General features: G+C 41.5%; 1 protein-coding gene across 1 annotated transcript in view; it reads right to left on the bottom strand.

The window, feature by feature from the left end:
* LOC126284296 (DNA replication ATP-dependent helicase/nuclease DNA2) overlaps positions 1-16,357 on the bottom strand; it is a 154,805-nt gene that overhangs the window by 57,112 nt on the left and 81,336 nt on the right. Inside the window, exons 9-10 of the mRNA XM_049983126.1 lie at positions 10,386-10,586; positions 3,092-3,259 (exon numbers count right to left, since the gene is read on the bottom strand). Coding sequence (XP_049839083.1) covers positions 3,092-3,259; positions 10,386-10,586 — 369 coding nt within the window. The remainder of the gene's footprint in view (positions 1-3,091; positions 3,260-10,385; positions 10,587-16,357) is intronic.

The following is a 16,357-nucleotide window of genomic DNA, read 5'->3' as shown; positions in this document are numbered from 1 at the left end:
TGAAATTCGGTAATAGGGAAAGGAAGAGAAGGGAAGGTAGTAGGTGAATATGGACTGGGGGTAAGGAATGAAAGAGGAAACCGACTGGTGGAATTTCGTGCAAAGCAAACTTAATCATAGTTAACACTTGTTATAAGACTCATGAAAGAAGGCTGTATACATGGAAGAGGCCTGGAGACACTGGAAAGATTCAGATAGATCATATAATGGTAAGACACAGATTCAGGAACCAGGTTTTAAATTGTAAGACATTTCCAGGGGCAGATGTGGACTCTGACCACAATTTATTGGTTATGAACTGTAGAATAACACTGAAGAAACTACAAAATGGTAGGAATTTAAGGAGATGGGACCTGGATAAACTGAAAGAACCAAAGGCTGTAGAGAGTTTCAGAGAGAGCTATTAGGGAAAAATTGTCAAATACAGGGGAAAGAAATACAGAGGAAATAAATACAATAGAAGAAGAATGGGTAGCTTTGAGAGATGAAATAGTGAAGGCAGCAGAGGATCTAGTGGGTAAAAGGATGAGGGCAGTAGAAATCCTTGGGTAACAGAAGAGATACTGGATTTAATTGATGAAAGGAGGAAATATAAAAATGTAGTAAATGGAGCAGGCGAAAAGAAATACAAACATCACAAAACTGAGATCAGCAGGAAGTGCAAAATGTAACTGAGGATGGCTAGAAGACAAATGTAAGCATGTAGAGGCATGCATAACTAGGAATAAGATAGATACTGCCTACAGGAAAATTAAAGAGACCTTTGGAGAAAAGGTAACCACCTGTATAAATATCAAGAGTGCAGATGTAAAACTAGTCCTGAGCAAAGAAGGGCAAGCAGAAAGGTGGAAGGAGTATATAGATGGTCTATACAAGAGTGATGTACTCGAGGACAATTTTATGGAAATGGAAGAGGACATAGATGACGACGAAATTGGAGATATGATACTGTGTCAAGAATTTGACAGAGCACTGAAAGACCTAAGTCAAAAAAAGGCCCCGGGAGTAGACAACATCACATTACAACTACTGATAGCCTTGGGAGAGCCACCCACCGCAAAACTCTAACAACTGGTGAGCAAGATGTACGAGACAGGTGAAATACCTTCAGATCTCAAGAAGAAGATAATAATTCCAATCCTAAAAAAAAGCAGCTGTTGACAGGTGTGAAATTCCGAACTATCAATTTAATAAGTCATGGCTGCAAAATACAAACACAAATTCTTTACAAATGGCTCTAAGCACTATGGGACTTAACTCCTGAGGTCATCAGTCCCCTAGAACTTAGAACTACTTGAACCTAACTAACCTAAGGAAATCACAAGTATCCATGCCCGAGGCAGGATTCGAACCTGCGACCATAGCGGTTGCGCGGTTCCAGACTGTGACATCTAGAACTGCTCGGCCACCCCGGCCGGCGAATTCTTTACAGACAAATGGAAAAACTGGTAGAAGCCGACCTTGGGGAAGTCAGTTTGGACTCCATAGAAATGTTGGAACAAGGAAGGCAATACTGACCCTACGCCTTATCTTAGAAAATAGATTAAGGAAAGGCAAACCTATGTTTCTAGCATTCGTAGACTTGGAGAAAGCTTTTGACAATGTTAACTGCAATAGTCTGTTTCAAATTCTGAAATTCTGAAGGTGGCAGAAGTAAAATACAGGAAGTGAAAGGCTATTTACAATTTGTATAGAAACCAGATGGCAGTCAGAAGAGTCGAGGGGCACAAAACGGAAGCAGTGATTGGAAATGGAGTGAGACAGGGTTGTAGCCTATCCCTTAAGTTATTCAATCTGTGTATTGAGTAAGCAGTAAAGGAAACAAAAGAAAAATTCGGAGCTGGAATTACAATCCATGGAGAAGAAATAAAAACTTTGAGGTTTGCCGATGACATTGTATTTCTCAGAGAAAGTAAAGGAAATGAAACACTTAAAGTAGTAGATGAGGTTTGCTATATAGGGAGCAAAAGAACAGGTCGAAGTAGAGAGGATATAAAATGTAGACTGGCTTTGTTGAGGAAATCATTTCTGAAGACGAGAAATTAGTTAACATCAAGTACAGATTTAAGTGTCAGGTTGTCCTTTCTGAAGGTATTTGTATGGACGATAAAAAGTTTAGACAAGAAGAGAATAGAAGCTTTTGAAGTGTGGTGCTACAGAAGTATGCTTAAGATTAGACGGGTGGATCATGTAGCTAATGAGAATATGCTGAACAGAGTTGGGGAGAAGATGAATCTGTGGCACAACCTGACAAAAAGAAGGGATTGGTTGGTAGGACACATTCTGCGGCATCAAAGAATCACCAATTTAGTATTAGATGGAAGCGTGGAGGGTAAAAATTGTAGAGGGAGACCGAGAGATGAGTTCACTAAGCAGATTCAGAAGGATGTAGATTGCAGTAGGTACTGGGAGATGAAGAAACTTGCACTGAATAGAGTAGCATGGAGAGCTGCATCTAACCAATCTCTGGACTGAAGACCACAACAACAACATTCTCTTGTTTATGTCTTATTGCTGCAGCATTATTCTGAAATAGCAGGGCAAAGTAAAATTCTTTGTTAGAGTATTAGTTTTTATCAGTCAAAATTACAAAAAAATTAACTGAAAAGTAAACAATAAAAATTCCCAGAATTCTAAAAATTTACCACGTTTTTCCCAAATTTCTCCCAGATGAAAAAATTCCCAGATTTCCCTGTTGTCCCAGAGTATATACTTCCTATTAACGCAAAGTCAAATTTAATTGTGTGTGTGTGTGTGTGTGTGTGTGTGTGTGTGTGTGTGTGTGTGAAACTGAATCTTAACAATGGGATAGAGTAAAACAAAGCAGCAAATAGGAAGAACTGCAGACAGGTGCACGAGTACTGCATGTGTCTCGTCATCTGGGAGATGGAGACTACTGTGCCTGCACATGATGGTTTGTGCACATCAGTTAGAGCAGTACATGACTTTGCACTGGTGCGGGCACCTCCCTACCTCTTCGTGCAACAGCTGCATGCATTTAGCATACACAGAAATTCACAAACGTGTAAATGCACCTTTGATGTGTTAATTTTTGAAGGGATCTTAACACACCCTCATTCTCTAAGCATACCTGTCTGCTGCTGATAATTTCCACAGGTCAGCAAGTTTGGAGTTGCTTAGCCTCTGGGCCTCCTCTAATCCCAGAAGTCCTGTCCACCACAAAAAATAATTAATAGATTCTTCACTCAGATGTGCTGCACCACCAACTTCAAGCAAGGGATGTGATGGGTCTGTTGCCCTAATAGAAGGGAAAAAAAACAGATAATATATATTAACAGAAACACAAAAAACATGGATCATATTTATTCTGTCATCAATCAAGAAACAACAAAAGTTATGGATGATCTGAAGGAAGAACATGAGCAAATTCATGCTGAACTAGTACGAGGTGCCAAAATGTAGCTACATCATATCCATCAAGTCTGACTCTTAAGAAAACCAAGGAGTTAAGACACAGAATCAAGATCATAAACATACCAGACACAGCAAGCCTTATATCATGTGAAGTCTTGTAATATACACTTGCATTCCAATAGATGAAACAATCAAAATCACCACAAAAAAACTAAAACAACAAAGCAACACACCAGACACACACTAATGAAACAGCCTTCATACTCAAGACCATAACAGTACAAAATTACTTTGTGTTCAATAGAGAATTTTGCTCTCGACATGAAGGGCTGCCAACAGAACTGCATAAAGGTGGCCTCTTCACCAACATTTTCATGACCAGGTCAGAAAACAAGATCTTCATACACACACAATAAAACCAAGAAGCAGGAAGTCCTGTACTGGTACCATTATGTCAATGACTTAATATGCCTGATCAGTGAACCACATACGCACGTAAAACAGATACACAATGAAATAAACAATTTACACCGAAAAATTTGCTTCACGTTAGAGATAGAGATAAACTAAAATTTCTGGATCTCACCATATATTAAAAAAAAAAAAATGACTCCACCATATTCAGGAAACCAACAACCATGAGCATGATGATTAACAATCAATCAAATCACCCACTGACACACAAATAAGTAAGCTTCGAATTCATGTTCCGCGGATTAAACATAACACCAGTAAGCCACGTAATTACACACAGGAGGCACACACAATAAAACAAATAGCAGTGAAAAAAGGTTGTGATACCCATATGACAGAGAAACTGATCCAGCGAATACGTAAATGAACAGACCACATGTATGCACGACCTTGCACAGAAAAACAGAAGAAGAAGAAGAAGAAGAAGAAGAAGAAGAACAACAACAACAACAACAACAACAACAACAACAACAATGACCAAGTACAAGAAACAACTCACACACAAAACAATATGGCACATATTCATCATCTGCAATAATAAAATAGTACACAGATTAGGCAACATTTTAAAGAAACAGGTCCTTTAAATAGGATACAAGACAGATGACAACACAGACAAAGCTCACAACACAGCCAAGCTGCTGGGAGAGGTTTGATTCCGCAGAACTTGTTCCCGTGAAGGGAAGACCAGTGGCGATGCCAAAGTGACACCACCTGCTGACAGACAGCAACACAAAGATCGTCTGAAGGGATGGAAGGAAGAGCTATAGTGGCTCAAGATATTAGGACTGCAGCCTTGACAACAGTCTTATTTACCACCAGACCAATTCAACCAGGAACCCCCACATGAATATGACAGTGGCTACCCCTACAGTGAGCAAATGGAAGCTTCCTTGGACCTGTGGCACTCACTAAAGGATGGACAGCCAAATGTACTGATTAGCCTGATAGCGAAAGACAACCTCTGCCATAAATATTGAGGAGTGTTCTGGAAGCCGATAATGAGAATGGTCACTACCAATGATGAAGGGAGACCCAACATCATAGTCAGTCTTGGAGGCATCGATGTTCACATAGGTACTATTGCTAAGTTGTGTGCGAAAGTTGAGAAACTTAAAGTGATAGATTAAATCTGGAATAGTTTCCTTCGGAAGGAAATGAAGTTTAAGATGAACACGGTCTGCTGCATGAAGCCAAGGTGGTGATGGGTTCACACCGATCAGGAATGTGACAGGTAGGAAGAAGCTGCTGGAGCAATAGCCAAAAGTGAACTCCAGGAGATAACAGAGAAGAAGGACACACCCCATACTGGCAGTCAAGGGAGTCATCAAAGGATAAGCCACAGGATTGGTGGCCAGGCATGGCAGACTAATAGGATGCATATCCACTGAGGAGAACATCACAATGGTATGACAGCAGTAGTTCAGAGCTTTTGCAGAGAGACTCTCAGCTGGACTAGTGTAAAAGGCGCCAGTGTCCAAATGTATTCCACGATGGTGGACTGTATTCAGACGGCATAAGATAGACAGACATGCAGAGGCATAAACAAAACAACCATAGTCTAATTTCGAACAGACAAGAGACCAGTACAAACAGAGGAGAATGGTCCGATCTGCTCCCCAGAAAGTACAGCTTAGAACACATAGGACACTGAGAGATAAGGCATAGCGTTTGAACAGGTAAGACGCATGGGACGACCCAGAAAGTTTTCTACCACGCATGAGCCCCAGGCATTTTGTAGTTTCAGGGAATGGGAGAACAACAGGCCCAAGATGTATAAAGGTGGAGAAAGAAACTAATTTCGGTACCAGAAATTCATACAAACTGTTTTGTCAGTGGAAAAGTGAAATTCATTGTCGATACACGATGAGTAAAGATGATTGGGAACATTGCTGAGGACACCGCTTGAGGAAACAAGTCTGGGATACCAGCAATGAGCTAATCACCATCTCAGCCTACATCTACTAAACATAAATGGAATGAGGCTAAAGATTCCTAGAATCTCTCAGCTGCACCTCAGTTTATTGTGGTATCACATAGTGAAGGAGATCAGTCCTTTAATAAGGTTAATCCGTTTATTATTCAGAAAGGTGTTTATATACTTGCAGGCCCCACGAAATCCTGCTCTTGTTCACGTAATAGCACTCTGCTTTTGGAGACCAATTGCGATTTTCAAGCCCAACAACTGCTTGTAGCTTTGTTCCTCCACAGCTAACCTCCATGTCGAGGCCCATCAAATGCTGAATCCTTTCCATGGTATTATTTATAGTAGCCTGCTCGATGGTCTGACCAAGGAAGATATCCAAGCTTACCTCTCTGATCAGGGTGTCACAGTAGTCAATCAGATAATGACAAAAGTTTATGCAGCCTTAATGACTACAGACATTTGAACTGCTTCAGGTTGACATGGGCTGTGTGGTGCTTTGTTTTAGTTCACCTCACACACAAAACACTTAAATAAGTTGCCACTTGCACACTCATTTTATGTATGCTGAATGTTACTTAATGAATATTTGATCACCATTAAGTATTAATAATCAGGGTCCAGCTACACTGTACCCTGAATCCATGTGGCTTTTTCCTCCAACTTGGCTTAGACTTTCCATCTTTATGAGCTGCAGGTAAAGCAGCTGAAAATTAACTTCTTATTCACTCCACCACATGAATAAAAAGTAAAATTCAATTCACAGTCTTCCATTATCTTCAAAATTAGAACTCTATACATAATAAATGAGGATGGCTACCAACTAGTATGCTGCCTCTCTGTACTACGTACATAACACATCTGATATTCAATTTGATAATTAACAATTACAATACATTTATTATCTTTGACATTTCACGTTCTTAGATTTCATGAATTTCTTTTCTTAAACACCACCCGCTCCACAGAGATCCCAAGGTCTGGTATCAGTACCTACAATTTAAAACATTTCCCAACAGTAGGATGTTCACCACTGTCATGAACCTTTTTTCTCTGACATATATTTAAGGACATGAAATCTCTCATTCAAGGAATGGGATGTATCACTACACTTTTTCCCCCTCATGTTTGATTGAATAGTGCTTCCAACTAAGATCAAAGCAGGCTATGAAGTCATCTCGGTCCAACTGTACACTCCAAACCCGATGTGCTGTTACCGGTGTCAATGTTACAACCACACTCTAATGTCCTGTTGAAACACAGCTAAATGTGTTACTTGTAGTAGGAATGCTCATGAGAGTGATTACTCACCTCCTCCTCCCCACTGTATCGATTGCAATAGTGACCCTGCACACTCATCCTGAGTATTTTCCATGTATCTCAATAACAGGACCATCCAGGAGACCTAGGTGAAGGAAAAATTGCCTTTCCCTGTCGTTCGCAAATTGCTGGATAGTCAAAAACCCTGAGTTTTACCATCTGGCATTTACAGTATCATTTTTGTTACATGACACTCCACAACAGACATGGCCACACAGACATGCGATCTCAAATTCAGCACAGCAGTTGTCAAATTTCCCAGTGTCACAGTAGCATCCCCATCTCCTTCTCCTCCAGCTTTGCAACTAGCCACCAAATCTTCACCTCCAGCAGCGAAATCATCTGCTACAAATCGGTAGGCCGGAGAGGGCAGAAGGAATACTGCCATGTAGACTTTTTACATCCCTCCAGCCAACAAACATCTGTCTTCATCTGCCAACCACCTCACCCAGCCGACCTCCATTCCACCGATGCGCACAGTGCACCATTTTTTCTGCCTTTGAATCCACAGGCCGACTCGGAGAGAATTCCAATGCCTCCATAGAGCTCATGGAACAACATCTTCCAGTCTCTGTTCCCTGTAGCAATGAGTCTTTGAATGCGGGCACTCAGCAGCCATGTGACTACCCTTCCTTTGTTCCCTGCTCCCCAATCATTATGACTTCTTCAATGGAACATTCACAGCATTAGATCCAATATATGGGTGTTCTCTGAATCGCGCATCCATTTGTTTGCTGCCTCCAAGAAACAAAATTATATTCTCGTTACGACTTTGATCTTTTGCATTTCCTTTCGGTCCGCTTTGACCTCCCTCAAAGGACAGCATTCCATCTCATGGGGGAGTCATACTACTAATCTGAAATGGCGTTCATAGCTAAACAACCTCACTGAACAGTCCATTGAAAGCTGTTGCAGTGCGCATTATCATTCCTCACTTCACCTTTTCTTTTTGCAGAATTTACATCCTTCCATCATTTGGTATCACCAAGGTAAACTTCCTTCAGTTCATTGATCAACGCCCCTTTTGCAGCTCAGTGACTTTAATGCACACCATCCCCTTTAGAGCTCATCCAGAATCTGTCTGAGAGCTGCCCTCTTGGCTGACATTCTAAATCAACTCAACCTCATTTGCCTTAACACTGGAGCACCCATGTTCCTTTCAGACTCCATGCACACCTATTTCTATTTGGACCTCTTGTTCTACACTGCCCAGCTTACTGTCACCTCTAGTCACCCGTTCTCTCCACACATGCTCTAGTAACCGTTTCCCATGTGCTGGCCATCTACTGACTCCTTCCCCATCTATACGTAAATCCAGTTGGCAGCTTTCTAATGTCGACTGGAGGTTTTATTGCTCCCTGGTGACCTTCGACAAAAAACATTTCCCCAGCTGTCCTGACCAGGTAGCTGCCGGACAGATATTGGAGAACCTTTCTCTTGCAGACAAGCATTTTCTCCTTGATATGTACAGTCGCATTTGAGCAGATAGCGCGTTTCCCAGAGGCTAGTGTGAAGCCCTACCCATACCCACGCCAGGCAAGGACAAACATCTTCCTTCTGGCTACAGCCCTTTTTCTTGGACTAGCTGTATTTGTAAGGCGATGGCCAGTTGGTATGGTGGCTCAAATCTCAATCTACGAACCACTTCACAATGCGGATTTTGAACACGCCGTTCTGCAGTTGACCATCTCGTCATTGTCAGCCAATGTCACAAATGGCTTCCTGCAGAAATACCAGACTGTGCCCATGAATTTAGATTTGGAGAAAGCCTATGACATGATTGTCAGCATCTCCGATGGTGCTCCTTCCAACAGGTGGGGGGCTGACCTGCCTTAGGCAACTGTTCACACCTCAGGTCACACCTGAACTCCTGACAAGGGGACCAACTGACAATTTGGGAAAGTAACAGTTCAGGCAATCACCGCTCCCTCGGCCTGGCCTGTGCCAGGGGGTCACGTGCGAATCCTATCTGTCGACTCGTGGCTGGGAATTATGTGATACCCAGTCACCTGTTACATGTCAGATGTTTGGGCCGGCCTTCAGGAATGCACAGGGAGGAAGAAGAAACAACAGAGAGGAACCTCAAATCCTGAATTAGAGCCAGGACAGGAGATGGAGAACGAAGAAAGAAATAAAGAACAGTGGAAGGACTGTTCTGATGTCAGGCTACTGAAACTTCAGAACACATTCCCAAAAATATCCCAGAGATGTTCCTCAAGGGAGGGGAAAAAGAATAGCAGGAGGATAGATGTGGAACACAGAAAGGGAAAAGGTGCCGCAAAGGCTGGGGCCCCATAGCCCCAAGTACGAACTCATCAAGGCGAGTTGAGCGAGGTGAGCTCCCTACGGGGAGGTGTGTGTGTGTGTGTGTGTGTGTGTGTGTGTGTGTGTGTGTGTGTCTACTTTAGACATAGGCCTTCTGGCCAAAAGCTCTCATTTAGCAGTCTTTTTTTTTGTGCCCATGTGTGACTCTACATCTTCTTTATGGAGTATAATACTGTCAAAGCTGAAAATTGCAAATATAGTCTCAAAATATTCTCTCACAACAAAATTATGTTAGGATAAAAGTGAAGTGTTAACTCCCTGCCTAAATACACATTAACATCATTTAGCTGCAGATGACAAGTTACCAGTACCCGATAATGCACAGAGGGTCTTGTGTAGCTCTGATGTAAAATAAAGGCAATGAGAACAATAAGCAAAGAATGTTTTCATGCCTAATTTCTGCATAAGAATTATCACCGCACTTTACAGATCTGAATAAAGAAAACCCACTGATGATAGTACAAAGGTGCTGAAAAAAGTATCGGTCTATGTGAGAAATCAGGGTTTTGCACAACAGCCAGGCCTTATATCAACTAACAATTTAAAAAGTTAGCAAATTTTCAGTTTCAGGAATATTTTTACCTTCCAATGTTGCAAGAATATTGTAGCAGCTTTGCTGTAATAGATAATTAGATATGATGATAGGAGAGTGATGACCATTGGAATTCATAAAAAGAGTGTGGCATTTAAAAAAGACAGCAAAGCTTAAGTATGTGCCTGAGGAAGAGAGCAATACATGTTGGCAATACTGATGAACCTTCACACTGTCACCTTCCAGGGGGCCAAACACACACACACACACACACACACACACACACACACACACACACACACACACACACACTTTGATTTTCCTAGTTAGTCTGGAATTGTGGCAGTGAAGGTGCAGAAAATGCCAGTAATTACACTCATTCACAACAAAACAAACTTAATTTTGCATTGTTCATGTTATCTGACTATTTCTTACCGCTGATAGGCAGAGCATTCAATAAGGTATGGGCATCTGCTGCACCCATTAGTTCGAGAGATGGGTTTTGGAAGTACTGGTGGCTGGCCCATCTCGCTGGGCATTGCAGTACGCAAGTTGTTTGCTAGTTCATTTCGGAGCTGAATTAAATCACGACTTTCAGGATGAGAAAATGGTATTTCCATAAGTGACACGTCATCCCTGTAAAAACAGACATATATTAAATTTTTTACTTCTCATGAATGACAAAGAAAGCAAAACATGGCATAAATCTTACTATAAAGACAATAAAACATATCTGCTCATAACACCACAGTAATTGATACAATTCACAATCAGAAGCCTGAACACAAAACGTGACTGTCATTTACTGTCATCCAGTTTAAATTATTGCAATAATCACTCACACCATCACTGTGCTACAGGAGCAAAACTGAACACAGAAACGCAGCACACAAGTCTCTGTGCTTTGTCTGCTTATATTATTGACCATAATCAGTTTACTCAGTTCAGGACACATTGCACTTAGGACTACTTCTGACTGCACTGACCAGCAGACAGACACTGCACTGTTTTTACTTTCAAACCTTTATGCCCAAAATAATTACCTCCCTGTATAATGATGCAGAACCTCTCCAGGGGACACCACCTTAAAGCAGCACTGTCCATGCAGGTGGAGAGGCTTGTGTGTTCACATGAAGCTGAGGCCTATGTCAGCTGTGGGAACCTACAGTCCGTAAGGTCTTGGACGAGGGACCAGACTAAGTGTGTCCCACATCAACCTGTCATCTCACATCAATTCCTTGTCCTTTCCCAACTCCTGAATACCCAATCCAAGGTGTGATGCGATCCGTGCCGAGGGGAGCATAGCACATGGGAAGATGTGTAATGAATGGAGCATCGGGGATTCCAGGCAACCTCCCCGAGTCATTAGCCTTGCATTGCATGGGGTTTCCGTGGTGTGGACTAATTAAATTCCCAACTCCTGTGGGACAAAAATGGACATGAAAGAAAATAGCAATACTGAGGGGCAAGTTGATAACTCAGACATCCAAACATCGGGGCTGGAACAAATGGAAAACCTGCCCTCAACTGAACAGGGGGACGGACCTGTTCAAGAAGTGGGAATGGTTACTAAGAAGCTGGACCAGATTAAGATCAAAGACTTGTGTGGGACTCATGAGGAAACTTCTTAGAGAACAAAAGCAAAAAAGGAAGGAAAAAGAGTGGCTTCCTAAACAAAAGTGGAGTGAACTAAAAGGGCTTGAGCCCAAGACCTCCGAGAAAAGACTGTCCCAGGTTGAAGGGGGTGTACAAATCCCTTCTACATTGAGGACAGACCGTAAGAGAAAAAAGAAGGAATCTAAAACTCCCACTTCTCAGGAAAAGTGTATCCAGAAAAAGCTGAGACAAGAGATAGGGAATCAGACCTATAAATTACTTCAGTATCGGTTTTTAGGATGATTATCCTGCAAGGCTATCCACTGGTCAAGAGCACCTCATAGCAGGTGGAGCTCATGAAGATGGCTCTCTTTGAGAAGATTGGGGGGATGCTGGTCCCCTGAGTCATCTTCTGGGAAGACAAGAAGTGGACATGGCCCCGATTCAAGAACCCTATTTATATACAGGTGGTGTATTGGGCCTTGGTGGCACTGGAGGTAAGCTGGTTTATGGTAGAATTATAAGAAACTCCAGAATGTGCATTTATGTAAAAAATGGAATCCTTTTCATGCCGATGGTAGACTTTTGTTCTAAGAACTTAGTGACCAGATGGATGCGGCTACATGAGATAGGTATCACGAGGGAGTTTGTAATGGTCTCAGCATATCTTTCTTACAAGGACAGTGCTGCTTCTTCTCAGGAGGTGAGGAGACTGACTGAAGCCTCTGCACAACAGGGCGACCAACTATTGGTTGGATACAATGCTAATGCCCACAAGTTAGTGTGGGGCAGCACTGACAAGCACAGTAGAGGTGAGTACCTTCCAGAACTTCTTCTAGCTAATAACTTAGAGATCCTCAATAGGGCAAGGAACTTACATTCAGGAATATAAGAAGGGAAGAGGTAATTGACATAACCTTCAGTTCCACTTTGGTGGGTAGTTATGTCAAACAATGGCATGTGGCTTTAGTGCCATCCTCATCAGACCACATGTATATATTAAGTTCATGGTTGAAATGGGCATCAGCCAGACCATGTCCTATAGGAATCCCAGGAAAATGACTGGGAGGCGCATATGAGGGACCTTGACTCAAGCCTATTGGAAGTCAGTACTCATCATGACTTCATAAGATGAAAACTGCTCAATTAGCAATAAGTACACAAATGGGAATGTATCTTGGTGGAACAACAACATGTAATCACAGAAGAAACCGGTATGAAGACTGTTTAACCTTGCGAGAAGGAAAGGAAAATGGGTAGAATATCAGGTGGCCCTTGTGAAATACAATCTTGCAACTAAGCAAGCAAAGCAGGCTTCCAGGAAGGTATTCTTTGAAGAGGTAGAGGGTACAGCTGTTCATGCCAGACTTCACAAAATCCTCACTAGGATACCAACTAATCCAGGAGGAACTTTAATGAAAGAGGATGGGGAGTATACACAGACAGCACACGAAACACTGGAACTGCTACTCAAGACTCATTTTTCTCAATGTGCTCTGACAGACAGCATAGACCAGGACGAGAGCCCTGTGAGATATTGGTTTTCAGGTGTTCGAAGGGAGAACTTTGAATCTGCCAGAGAATGTGTTGACCTGCTTAGCCATTATAGGCGGAATTAGCAGCATACCCACTACCGGGATGGAAACCATGCTGGACATGCCTCATTACGCCTGTGGCTAAAGAGGGAGGCAGCAGCTGCAGTACACAGGTTAAAGACAAGCAAAAACTGGAACTCACTGGGTATCCAGGATATCACACTAAGATACTGAGTGAGGTAGGCATAAGTATGGTTGGGGAAATGCCGGCCAACTATATACTAACTCCCAGCTGCTTCACGAAGTCTTTCAGTGTAGTAAACTGAAGTAGAGAGCTCGTGAGAACAAATTTCAACAACATACTGAGGACATTGTCTGGTTCATTAACGGTTTGAAAACAGACCACGATGTTGGGGCTGGGACATATGAGGTGTGCCCAGGTTGGAGAGTGCAATCTCTCTAGGGGAGATGGCCACTGTGTTTCAAGCAGAAATATCTGCTGCCAGGATGTGCATGGAGGAGAATTTGCGCAGACACTACAGAAGTCATAGCATTTTCATTTATTCAGCCAGTCAGGCAGCCCTGAAAGCACTGGCTGCCTTTGCAACAAGATCAAAGATTGTGGCAGAATGCCACAAAGTCCTTATGAAGCTAGGGGAAAACAACAGGGGAAACCTATAGTGGGTCCCTGGTCACTCAGAGATTAGTGGTAACGAGCAAGCTGATGGGTTGGCCAGAATAGGGGCGATGACACCATTTATTGAACCGGAACCTATCCTGACAATCCTTACAGTGATGATCAAAATAAAACTATGAGACTGGACAAGGAGACAGCATGCAAAATACTGGGGCTAAGGTCCAAAAGCAAAAATATGGCAAGGTATTGATGCCAAAGCCATGTTCTAAGAGAAGTCTCTCAATCCTGGGCTTGAACAGGAGAGAAATGAAACTCATGGTTGGACTATTGACAGGCCATGGGAATTTCAAAAACATCTACATACAATGGATGTAATAGAAGAAGACAACCAAATGTAAAACGTGTGGTGTGGGTGAGGAAACTTCATCACATTTGATCCACGAATGCGAGGCATTGGAGATTAAAAGTCACAGAATATTCGAATCAACAAGACCTGAAGAAGTTGTGTCTACCAAAGCAATGGTAAAGGATCTCCTTGCACTGTTCAAAGGCATTGGATGGCTTTACTAGAGACACAGAGAACGATACCGCACAATAAACTCTGTTTCGGTGCGAGCAGCAGTGGGCTCTATCAATGTTGTTTTTGCTTCCCTGATAAAATCAAATCAAATCAATGCAGCAGAAGCAACAAATTTTTCATTCTGACAAACCAATCATAGGGGTATTGTGTAACTGGAAGAAATATGAGAGCATAAACGAACACATAGGGTGACGTAAGTTAGACAAGTGAGCATCTTGCACAGAAACTGGTCTCCCTGCAAATTTCAAACTATACTTGAGTAATTATTCGTTCTATAAACGTCTTATTATCTAGATCCAGTGATAAAAAGTAAAGCTGTATGGCATTGTTGACTAGGAGACTTCCTTCGATACTTTTCCTTAGTGAAGGGAGAGTGCTGTGACTTTGAAGTGGGTCTACCCATTTTGGATGACTGTAATGAGCACCTGTAGAGTTTAGTGTCACATTTTTTCAACAAGAAAGTGGACAGAGAGAGTGAAGCCCAGTACTTGTACATACCCTGCTGGTCTTGAATAGCAAACAAGGGCACTGCCAAGTTTATTGTTTCCATGTAACAGATTATCAGCAGTCTCACATATCTTCATTCCATGAAACACTGGAGAATTTTGTAGTTTAATCCAAGTATTAGTGCAGAGTCTGGTGATCACAAATTTTACACCATCACCTCTTCCCATTGCTGGCCAAATCTGGTGAAAATTTCTTCCATCATCAGCATTCAAATTGACTACCCCAGAGTCAAGCACCACTACACAAGTTATCAACCTCAACTAAGGAAGCAAACGATGCAGTGATTATAAGACTTAATTGTGAAACAGACAATCACAGTTACTGTAAATAACATTACTGTAGATTATGTGGATAACTACTAACATCTGTGTTCTCAGTGCATCACATAAATGTGAAGCAGATAATTCATCTGGTCATGTACCAATCACATGGCCAAAACTTGTATTCAAAGTGAGCAGTCAGGTTTGGAATGTAATGCTGTTCTCAAAGCAAGTACAACCTGATTCTGTTACATGAATTTTCTTATTCCTTGCATGGAGAGTGAAATGAGATTAGAGTGGATACTGAAATATGTAAGTCATTTTTCCTCTCACTCATATCCAAATGGAACAGGACAGCAATTTGCTAATATTGGTACTACGTACATTCGGGAATGATTCATATAGTGGGTTGCAGATTACGTTTATGCAGATGCAGATAAAAATTATAACATACAGCTGTTTCCTCAAACTTGTCATTGATGTTAAGAGCTTCACAGAGTCCAATGTCTCTGAAGTCTTCCTTGTTTTCAGAAACTCTACCCTAATGCAGTCTCAATGTTAAAATTATATTTCCTAGAATTTATTATTTAGGAGATTGATCTTATCCACCAGCTTCTATAACAAGGGCTTCAAAAGGGAATCTTTCCACAGTACTCAGTGTTGCAGTGTTCTTTGGTTACATTGCAATACAGAATGGGAATGCATCACTATATCCCATTTTCCAATTTAATTAAAAAAAAAAAAAACCAATCAACATTCTTGATGCATCTCATGAAACACTTTTTGCAATGTATAAAATGTTAGTAGTATTCTTGCAGCTTCAAAGTTGATTACCGATACAAGGTTTTGAATGCCTCTATCATTGTTATCATCAGGAACTACTAACTGCCATGACTAGTACTGTGATTTTTGTAACTAGCAGCCAGATTGTAATCATCAGACATATTGCACTGAGAAGACACAAATGGGCTTGGAATAAAAATCTCCCCTCACTAACAGAGATTACACTGATATAAAAAAAATGTTTAGACAGGGAAATGAACCCTGGTCAACCCAAAAGTATGTCCAGTAATTCACCAATTCATCATCTCATTCAGTCAGCACCAAATTCTCAATTATACACATTACTAAACACATAAGTATTGCCTAGCTGAAACTGTTACTATGAACTGATATTTCAGTTTTTTATGACAAATGGGTATAAGTAGATGTGTAGTATGAAACATTTCTATCATTACACGTAACTGATTTTTGAAAAGGCAGTTAGATAAACAAAAAAATCTTCTCATGAA

The sequence above is a fragment of the Schistocerca gregaria genome, chromosome 8 (genome assembly GCF_023897955.1).
Source record: "Schistocerca gregaria isolate iqSchGreg1 chromosome 8, iqSchGreg1.2, whole genome shotgun sequence".
In the NCBI taxonomy this organism is placed as follows: Eukaryota; Metazoa; Arthropoda; class Insecta; order Orthoptera; family Acrididae; genus Schistocerca; species Schistocerca gregaria.
Note: the sequence above shows the minus strand (reverse complement) of the source record. Positions and strands in the feature narration are given on the sequence as shown.